We start from the raw sequence: 11056 nt of genomic DNA, 5'->3' as shown, positions 1-11056 counted from the left end.
CTACGTCATCAAACCATGTGATGTTTGGTATTGCCGGATTCAGGAAGCTCTCGACTTTTCAAAAATAACATAGTTTTTCTTTTATTTATTATGAATTTCACACCAGAGCAGCCTAAACACACAAAGTCCAAAATCGCAATGAGTGGTGACAAGTCATGTCATGCCGTTTTTCGACGGGAAAAGTTAAAGGATTACTCGCGATCTTATGCGGAGCCGTGAGCGGGGACTTAGCTGGTTTATAAAAGGTAAGAGTCTCACTCCTACCACTATTTTTGGCTGAGATATAGCATCTAGAAAGTGGGATCATAACTGTCACGTTTCATGTGGCTTTATTCTGGTGATATTTTATGGTGTTTCTGTGTCAAAAACAACATCAGCTATCATAATCACACCTGATTTCAATCATTACAATGTTAGAAACTGGCTGAGTGTTGTTTGATCACTGACAGTACTGTTTTGAAGCCGAGTGAGCGATTTTGTCTCTTGGAACTGTTTTGAAGCCGAGTGAGCGATTTTGTCTCTTGGAGCTCCGCCTGGATCTTTTCATGGAAAAAGCACTGTAGAATGGTCATACTTTGTGCTTTCTTCTTCAAATTTGAAACAAATGCTCAATGATAGTGTGCCTACAGCCCCACAGTGTCATTTACCTGCTCAGATGAAGCCACAGACAGTTATTCATCCTGAAAAACTTTTTTTTTTTCAGAGGCCCATTACTCTGTCTTACCTAGAGTGTTTCTGACACTTTCACAAGAAACTTCAGGGAGTTTTCTTTCTGGCAAGACCTCATGCATGCATGTAGTCAGAGCGGTTCAGAAGCTACAGTCATTTTAATTTGGGTATGTCATTTTAGGCGTTTTTGCCACAAAATGGGGGTGGAGTACTTAAGGTGGAACGTTAACTTGTAATGTTACTTAATGCATGAGTTGATGACATGATTTGATCAACACAAATATTCCAAATTACAACTTTGACCATTACTTTAGTTTTTATATGACATACACTTTTAGTAATGAGTGGATCTTCAAGCATTTATATGTATGAATTTCGGCCGGGTTATGTGAACTGCATATATTCTAATCCTCACTCTGAGGAAAGTAAAGGGTCACGGACTAAAGGACTAAATGCACAAACCTGCTATTTTCAAATATCCCATGGAGAGAGACTCTTAGCAGAGTTTTAATTTGTTCTGAAAATGTTAGTTCTGTGGACGATAAACGAGGTGCAGACTTTCCTCTGTGTCACCGGTAATGAGGAAATACAGTGAGTGCTGGACGGAGCAGTGAGTGACAACAACCCCGCCCTCATTTAAGGGTACTGTTTGCGGTGGAAACACTAGGGTCTAGGTACCATGTCTGAAGGGTTACTGTTGGTTCCGAAGGTACCATACCGAAAGTGTTTGGTGGAAGCCGGGCTTAAAAGCTTAAACCCAACCCTAACCCTAATTTAAATCTTATCCTAACCTGAACTTTAAAACCAAGTCTGACCCCAAATAGGCCTTTAAAGGTCTGTCCACAACTGCCAAACAGACAACCTCAAACTCTCAGCGGCTGCGGGGCCGTTGGCTTGACTGCTCTGTGCTTCAAAAACCATCAAACTCTGAGTGGACTTACTGAACTGTGCTTTATGTTTATCACTCCCCCATTAATGTTTGTGAGAAGAGATTTGGTCTTTTTGACAGTGAACTTATGCTCCCATTTCTTTCCATTTTATTAGAGTTCATCCACCTAATCGTAACTCTGATGATTCCAGTAACTCAGAAAGGCAAAACTGACTTTTATCATTATCATTAAAAGGCCTGGACACAGAGAGAACGACACATGAAGAGGCCCAGTGAACTGTTTTAGCTTCAACATGGAGGTGGTGACTAACAGATGACAAACCAATAGAGAAAAGCTGCTCTTCTTTTGGCAACAATGGATTAACGGTACTTAAGACTTAAATGTTTTTTATAAACATACCAGATCCAAAAGTCCAGTTTTCTGCCACAGAGGAGAAAGAACATTTGCTGGTGTGTGTTTATGAAATATAAAATACAGGCGAGCTGTTAATACCCATTGTCTAATGAGGCTGAGGGGCGGGTGGAGTGCGTGTGGCTCACATCGCCTTATGAGATATTATTTCTGCTTGACCTGCATTGTATTCATTCAACAGCTTTCACAGAGTGATGAGACCCAAAACAACCAGAGGCCAGAGAGAGGCTGAGCAGACAGACAGCGGAGGTCAGGTCTGCAGTGTTGGTGAGAGCACCTGAGGTCAGCACAGAAAGATGGATGAGATTATTTTAGGAACACCAGTGAAGGCCTTGAGGAGGCAGGCGGGCAGGTCTGGACAGATCTATGGCCCGAGGGGGAGAGTTATTTAAGGAAGATGGAAAAATGCCAAAAACATTTCAGCGTGCATAATGTCATCACTGATATGCTGCCGTGAGAACACGAACCAACTCTAGGCAATTATACAACTTTGGAACAAAACTAGTCCCTGATTCAGACCAAAGGAGACGACTCTAGGTCTGAAAGCACCCTAAATGAGTGGAGTACTTCTTTAAGGGGTCATCAGGATTCACTGTCTGAGAACCATAAATGTCTGAACAAGATTTTGTGCCAGTCCAGGTGGTAGATGTTCAGACATTTCACAGGATAAGTGAAAACTTTGATCTGCTGATTGGGTGTAGGATTCACTCTCTAAGAATTCAATAACAATCCATCCAAGAGATGTTGAGTTACAGTATTTCAGTCCAGACCTAAGTGGGTGGATCAACAGACTGACTGTTCTTGAGCCTCGCCGCAAGAAACAAAACAATGTAGTTGATTAAACAAAGATATAACGTGTGTATCCTGGATGTGACAGCGCCAGGAGAGCGGAGTAAAGATATATCTGAAACAAGGCCACACCTTGTTCAGCCAGACAGGTTCCACAGCAACGTCTGTCAACACAGCATTACATGTAACATGTGACTATAGTCAGCACATACCAGAGACTTCACCTTCAGCCTGACAGCTAACTCAAACAGACATTAATGAGTGATTCAGGCACTTTCAACTCAGCATTTAAGCTTCCACACGGCTGCTCTGGCTGTTATCATGTTCACATGATAAAGCGTTAAAGGAAAAACACTTGCTGAACACTGAGTCCATGAAATCAGCATAACAATTGATTTCACTGCAGAGTAATGTGTGGGAAGAGACTCCCGGCTTCAGTCAGTAATGACAGCTGAGCAGGAAGACGTGTCATGCTTTGCTACTTATCTGCTGTAAACACAGGCCAGACATATAGATCCTTCTCTGTAAATCTGGTCAATGTAGTCATGACTCAACAAAACACACCTCTACACACAGCTCCTTGTTTTGACAAACAGCAGAAAGTATTTACAGCAAAAACCATCTTGAATCATAGCACGATGTCTATGTCATCATAAACCCCAGAGGAAACGCACCATTTACAACTCTCTGATACTGTTTGACACAATGACCCAGAAGTCAGCGCTGAGTCCAAGAGTGATCCTGCAGGCATCCTGCAGCCGGGCCAAACACAGCTCAGAAGGCTGTGTGTCAATCACCCCCGTGTGGTGGCGGCGATCCAGGCCGGACAGGAAGGAAGCGGAGCTCAGTGCCAAACTTCCTGACACCCACACAGAGACACAATGGGCTGCGATCGCCGGGAGCTGACCCCCATGGGACTGTGAGTGGCGTGAATTGGAGGCAGCGACCTGCTGTGTTCATCTGAGCTGGAAAAATATGTTTATGTGCCTGTGATGGGTCAGCAGAACGCCTCTCACTTAGGAGTTCCAGAGCCAAAAACCAGAGCCAGGGTTTTTACAAGCTTCAGATCCCTAACTACAAATCAGGCATACTTCACAGCTCAGATGTTTTCTTTCAAATGCTGCATAGTTTTAGTTATTTAGATGTTATTTTTTCTCCTGCTCCTGGAAGACATTGTTTTCCATTCATTAATTTCTGTCACATTCACATTACTGTGGTGAGTTTGGAAAAGTCTATACAGCATAACCTCAGACAAAAACACGACTGACAGAAATGAACGCAGACTTAAAGGTCCAGTGTGTAAAAGTCAGGGGGATTTACCGGCAGAAATGGGATTTAATATATAAAACATGTGTTTTCTTTAGTTTATAATCACCTGAAAAGAAGCATCACAGTGTTTTTGTTACCTTAGAATGAGCCGTTTATATCTACATAGGGAGCGGGTCCTCGTCTACGGAGTCTGCCATGTTGCACTGCTATGTTTCTACAGTGGCCCAGAACGGACAAACCAAACACTGCCTAGGGCCATTTGCATTTTCAAGTCGGCCGCTGTCGTTAACAGGTTAGCAGATTAACAGGTGCTAGGCTAGCGGCCCGTCTCCGACGACCCAAATAATCTTAGAGAAACACTAATTTGTACTGTGAAACTACTTGTTTCAGTGTTTTTATTGGTTTAAATTACCTGGTCTGTTTGTTTTGAAGAGATAGAGACCTCTGAGGATAATTTGGCTCCCAGTAAAAACCTCCTGAACAATGAACCTTGAAGGATTCTTAACTGGGAGAATTTCAGCTGGTTGCAATCTGCAATCCTCACCACTAGATGCCGCTAAATCCCCCTAAATCTTATACACCGCTCCTTTAAAGTGACTGTATGTTACTTTGGTTTGACAGCAGTTATTGTGGCCACGAGTGACAATTACAGAATGATGATTTTGGGCTAAACCATAATGTAAAAGTAGCACAAGAGGAGAAAAGTGAAGAGGTCAAGTGCCCTTCATACATTAACATCTTGCAAAAGTGTGCTACCATTTGCTGCTAACATAAACGCCTGGTCACACCAGACCAAATGAGGCTGTGGCAGGAAAACCGCTGAGTATACTGAACACAGCAAAGGTGCACTTTATTGCTTATGAACTTAACTTTTCATTCGTAAGACTCTGGGCTTATTTATGCTCAATATTAGATACTTGTAACCGAGCAGTACCACCTGAAATCATGGAGCTGCATAGTGTTGCTTTAACGTTCTCTGTGATGGAAATGAATGGAAGACAATGGCTGCCTGGAACCGTAGAGTAGCGACTACTAAAAATGAGGCAGCATGGTTTGCAAATTTGTTCTCTGTAGAGCTAAAACGACTGTTGATAGACAGATAATGAACTGCCAACTACCTTGAAAACCAACGACAACATTGTTTAAATATTTTTTGTTGCAAACATTTTCTGGTCCCAACTTCTAAACTGTGAGGAGAGCCTGGTCTCACTGCGAAGTCATCGAAATCCAGCGCTTGGGCAGTGACATGCGGCGTCAAAAACCAACGAAAACCAACGGTGTCTTTGAACGTCGGCATGATTCGCGGCCTGTTACTGTTATAGTTTAACAGCGCCCAATGGTGTCAGGGGGAAACACGGTGGGACAAGGACGAATGTTAAGGCTGCGAAAGTCCAAGTGGGGCAGGTGGGACGGGTGGTGGATGGGTCCAACAAATGCTGACTTTCACCTGAGAGAGCAGTGTTCGCGTCCCGTAAGATTTTAATGCCAAACCCTGTTCTGTGTTTTTGTTGTTGAAGGGAAAAAAAAAAAGTCAAATTGCAGTGTTGTACCAACGTAGTGCTTTTAATTTGAAAGAGACTGTATGTAAATGGTAAATTTCCTGTGAACACGGAAGTGTATTTTGAAAGAAGACAAGGCATGTAACAGGCAGAACTTGACACAGCCTCCCAGAATGTCAACAACCAACACACCCTGGGTGCCTTTCATGTCGTATGTGGGCGTGGAAAGTTCATGACCAAACGTCGATATGTAACAATGTCGGAGTGAGGACCTTTCTCAGTTTTAAATCACTGTAAATTCAGTTTTGTAGGATTTCTGATTGTTTATCCGACAAACAATCTGAATGTTTCACACTAAGCTCTGTGAAATTAGACATTTAGCATCATTGTCCAACATTTTCTAGACAAAACAATCATTGGATTCATTGAGAAAATGACAGTTAACGGTTAAGTGAATTATTTAGTCGTAAAGGAGCTAAAATGCAGAACCACTGGTACGGTCCTTTAAGCAGAGGAGATTGTGCAGACTGAACTCTTGCTGGCAGGTGAGTACAACACACACAAGAACTTTCTGCCTGTAGTAGTAAACAAGCTCATCATGAATAACATGAACTGAGCTAAGAAGGATTCATAATGTGGACAACTAGTGCACACATGTACGCATATGTGGATATAGAAATGACATCTCTAATTTATCTTTCAGCTAAAACTCTAGCTCTGAGCCTCACTGTAAAATATGTTCTGTGGTGCTACAGATGCAGGGAGGGGACATACAGACAGATGTACAGCTAATGCAGTGATTGTAAAGGGACTGCCCTGCTGTGTGACAGAGGGGTGAAAGAAAGGAGGTGTGTAAAACCTCCCTCTGACACCACACACACACACACACACACACACACACACACTATAATAAATACACCCCACAGAGCTGATATAATGGCTCATAATCCTACATTAGAGAGCAGTGGCTGCTCACACAGACCCTGCAGAGGACTGAGGTTCAGTGATGAGCAGCCGCAGCTCTCAGCCCTTCACACTTGGTAACATGTGATGACCAAGCAGGCGCAGAGCACTCACTTTATGCAGGGCTTCAGGAGGCAGCTGAGACGCCTTGAACAGCTCCGCCACTTTGCTGGACGACAGAGCTCCTGAGGGGTCCGCCTGGCACAGGCTGTGGAGACCTGAGTAATACCTTTGCTCGTGCTCGTTCAGGGAGATGAAGCTCCCTGCGGACGCCGCACCGGATTCCTGATCCATTCCTGACGCATGGAGGACCCGCCGGAGAGAAGCACTACAACCAAACAGATCGATGCATCCCGCTCCGGTGGCTCCGGTCACCGGCTCCGGTGTCAAGCTGGAAGCGAGGCGGTCGGTTTGGCAGCAGCAGGAGGAGGAGGAGGAGGAGGAGGAGGAGGGCGGTATCACCTCCGACAGCAGTGCTCCTTGTGAAGACAGACTGACTGCTCGGTTCAGGATCATCCACTCCTACTGCCTATTATGGCTGGTTGTAGCAGTACCGGCCTGAGCCTGCAGGGGGCTGCAGAGCACAGGAAGACTGTCAGAGACAAGGGGCTGCTTTATATGAACATCCCATAATAAGGAGACCACTCTAATATAGATGTAGTCCAGTCAGACTGTGCTTTGACCAGGGAAAATTGCATTAGAGAGAGAGAGACACCCACATAACATATTAAAGGTTACCAATATATATTTAGAGGCACAAGATAAATTCAGGGGTCACAATTTAGGGCCTTTGTGTCACGGCATCACACTAAGACGTGCTTATGGTCCAGTAAGTCGAGCTCAAGAGAAAGAGAAATTGCAATAGTAATGTTTCATCGTTTTTATTGGTCCTAAAAAGCAAAGTTTTGTGCAACTGGTCCCTGAATTCGTCTTCCATCAATGCTGTCAAGTGTTTATTAATACAGTGACTTCCACAGTGGTTTCTCTGGGGCCATCCACAGATTTAAGGGGTTACACCCCAACACTGATTTTATGTTTTAATTTGTATTATCAAAATACACAAACACTTCAGTCCAACAAATTTAAGACAACCTGTCAGAAAGTGATCCTCTTATAATCCAGTTAATCTAGCGAAAGAAAAAGGCCCAACCTCCGAGGGAAAGTTCGGACCCCTTCACCCCTCTGCTGCATTAATTCTTTATTCAGTTTTTGCTTTTGTTGTGAAATTTTGGATAATCTGACCTCTTTGGGCCTCAAACAGTTATTTAAATTAAACCATGTGAGAAGTCTAAAGTGGATGCTAACAACTATAAAACATGACGAGGGACCCAACCAGACACTGCTTTCCTTTAATGGGTCATCAGCCAAAAACATGAGGAACCACTGATTTATTTTTTGACGTCTTGTATTTAATGGGCTCATTGTGTTTTTAATGCAAAGTATAAATCTGAAAAGTAACTGTTAGTACACCTGTTAGAGAAGCAGTTGAGTAAAAAGTAGGTTACAATATTTCCCTCTGAAACGTGCTGGAGTAGAAATAAATAAAACCTTTCCTGCTCCGAGGGGGATTTGTTCCGCACAACTGAGCATAAAAGAAACACATCAACACCACATCACATAAAACAAGCATCACAAAAGTGTCATAAAAAGCACGATCATTGAGAAATCAATAAGATCATGTGATCAGAGCTCGTTTGTGGGACAGATGTTGTGACGCCTCATTTAGTCTGCATACCTGCTCCCTGAAGGTAGAGATGTCTGTGGATCGGCTGTGATCTTATGAGATAGATTCATTATGTTCTGATGTGTCATGCGAGGAACACTGCACGTTGGTTCTCCAGACAGTTTGTTCTTGTTTTGTACAGACAGTGCCTCCTCCCCAACTCTGAATACTAAATGTCAATATACTCTGAATGAAAGTCTTAATATCAACACGGTTAAAACTTCCTTTAGAGACGCTGTTGAGCCTTTGCAAACCGAGCATTGCTGTTAGGGACAGAGAGGATTTTCTTCTGCAATGGATGTGAATTTGTTTGGTTTTCTTTGTGCTTAAAACCAGTGAGTTATCTGAGCACCAGTTGTAGAAGTGGCTCAATCTCAGCTCTGTAACTGGGGCCTGTCAGAGCCACATCATCTGCAAATGTTTTTTAATCCCTTCACCAATGACTGCACACAGATGGAGACAATATGGACACACTAACATATAGACAGATGCACAGCTGTTACTGATTTATAAAATATAAAAGGTCACAGATAGTTAACAGGGGGCAGCGTTTGAAGAAAGGAAAAAAAAGGAATTAAATAATCTGAAAATATTGCAACAAGTCAGATGAAGTTGTAGCAGTCAGTGAGTGCGATGGGCTTTTTTGGGGGAGTTTTCCTGATCCACTGTGAGGGTCAAAGGTCAGAGGGATGTCATGTGCTGAAAAGCCTCTGAGGCAAACTGTGATTTGTGATATTGGGCTTCATAGATAAAACTGAAAACTGAACTGACACCAACAATGAAGAGTTTCACTGTATGCTGTAAACCACTGTGTTTACTGTGTATGACAATAAACTTCTTGAACCTTGAATCTTTTTTAAACCCAACTCCTAATGCCCTTAAAAAGCCTCTGCTGCCATCATCTGTTCAGGAACACACCTGCAGTCTGAGGCCCTACAGCAAAAACTACTCATGTGAATCAGTGTGTCAGACTGACCTGAGAGAAACCCAGAGTAAAGGAAATCTAAAGTAACTTTTGTTTTACCTCAGTTTATTAAAATGCATCAGTCTTCACGTTAAGGGATATGTTCTGGGAGATCTTTAGATTTTCTGTTGTGTTTTTCTACAAGACCTGAGTTTTAATCTGGATAGAAAAAAAGCTGCTGCTCCTGCGTGTCGAAAGAGGTCAGTTGAGGTGGTTCAGGCATTTGATCAGGATCCTCCTGGGCGCCTCCTGTTAAGGTGTTCTGGGCACGTTCCACTGGTAGGAGGCCCCGGGTCAGACCGAGAACACGCTGGAGGGATTACATATCTCATCTGGCCTGGGAACACCTCAGGGGTTCCCCAGGAGGAGCTGGAAAGAGTCGCTGGGGAGAGGGGCGTCTGGAATACTTTGCTTGGCCTGCTGCACCACAACCTGGCCCTGGATAAGCGGGCGAAAACAGAAGGACGGATAGATGGATGAAAGAAGCAGCACAATGGCAAACAACATGTGTTTTTATTTCATTTCTCTGTCCTGTAACTGATCATATAAAAAATGTTAAAGCAGGATCCTTTAATGAGGTTTATCTGTTTGTCCTGTGTGGTAAATCTCAGTTGTTTTGCTCCAGGTGGTTCCTGGGTGTTGTCTGTTCTATGGAAAAACACTTATGACGTTTTATGGGAGCAAAAGATCGTTTATAGTCGGTCAAGTGCTCAGTTTAATGTGGTCAGCTGTGGTTGCGCTGGATACAGTCTGCTATCATGAGGGTGAGATTTAAAGAGCAAACCTGGCAGCAGACTTTGCCTCGCCTGCGCTGTGTCAACTTAGCTTCTTATAAACAGCAACAACAACAGTTGAACAATTAACCAAACTGTAAGCATGACTGAATGGATGATTAACTTAAAATGACAGGAATTTGAACTGTGATTTTCTACAGGTTTTCTTACATTAACGTCACACACTGAGCTCTCTGCACGGGAGATTTGGTTGAAATCATTCAGCATTTTATTGTCTAACTCACACAATGAAGCTGGTTCAGGCCTGATAACCATGTTTTAGGAGAGACAGGCAGAAACTGGAGAACAACTTGTCCTGAATGTTGAGATTTGGCACATTGAAGGAAGCAGGAATAAGTGCTGACTCTGGCATGTCCCAGTGCAGGGTCATTGTGTGCTTAATTGAGTGCATACCATCCTGTGACCTGTTTGCCAAATCAGTCATTTGCTCTACGAGGAATGCTGCTCTTATCTCAGCAACAGAGTGGATACGATCAGATGCTTTACTCTTTTACAGTCAGCTCGATACAAGCCACACATTTCTGTTTTCACACCAACAAAAAAGGGAAAAATATGGTTAAAACATAATAAAAAAACAAAAAAGAAGAAGACAACAGTGTCCGAAAAGAAGTAGGTAGAAGTGAAACTTGTGTCCCTACCCCTTTCTGACATTTCTTCTTTTAACTCATATATTATTTCAACAAAGACCCAAATTTATTTACAACTAATATACAACTATCCCCAGTCTATTTACCAGTTTATTTACAGTTCAAGTACCACCCAGTGTTACAAAATAAATATGCACACCCCTAACACAACTTTTCTGCGTCTATATATCTGACAAAAATATCTTTTTTATATAGTTCTTTAAATTGATTTATATTTGTGATTTGTTTTAACTCATCACGCAGCCCATCCCACATGTCCATCCCAAACACTGAAATACACAGACTCTTCTTAGTTGTACAAACTAAATTCTCCTCTTATATTATAACCCCCCCTCCCTGTCACAAAGCATTCTTTGAATGTTGCCCGAAGGTTAGGTTAGAGGGACATGAGACAGATAGTCTGTGAAAAAAATAAAGTCCCTCCTTCAAATGCTAAAT

At 42.8% G+C, this 11056-nt stretch overlaps 1 protein-coding gene across 2 annotated transcripts in view; it reads right to left on the bottom strand.

Moving 5' to 3' along the window:
* The window catches only part of reps2 (RALBP1 associated Eps domain containing 2), a 36232-nt gene extending 26501 nt beyond the window's left edge, over positions 1–9731 (bottom strand). The window contains exon 1 of one of the 2 annotated variants that reach the window (XM_050055530.1): positions 6605–9731. In XM_050055530.1, the coding sequence (XP_049911487.1) occupies positions 6605–7006 (402 nt within the window). In that variant the 5' untranslated portion in view covers positions 7007–9731. The remainder of the gene's footprint in view (positions 1–6604) is intronic. The other variant, XM_050055531.1, reaches the window with a different exon arrangement.
* Between the last annotated feature and the right edge of the window lie 1325 nt (positions 9732–11056).

The sequence above is a fragment of the Epinephelus moara genome, chromosome 10 (genome assembly GCF_006386435.1).
Source record: "Epinephelus moara isolate mb chromosome 10, YSFRI_EMoa_1.0, whole genome shotgun sequence".
NCBI lineage: Eukaryota > Metazoa > Chordata > Actinopteri > Perciformes > Serranidae > Epinephelus > Epinephelus moara.
This window is presented reverse-complemented; position numbering and strand designations above follow the sequence as displayed.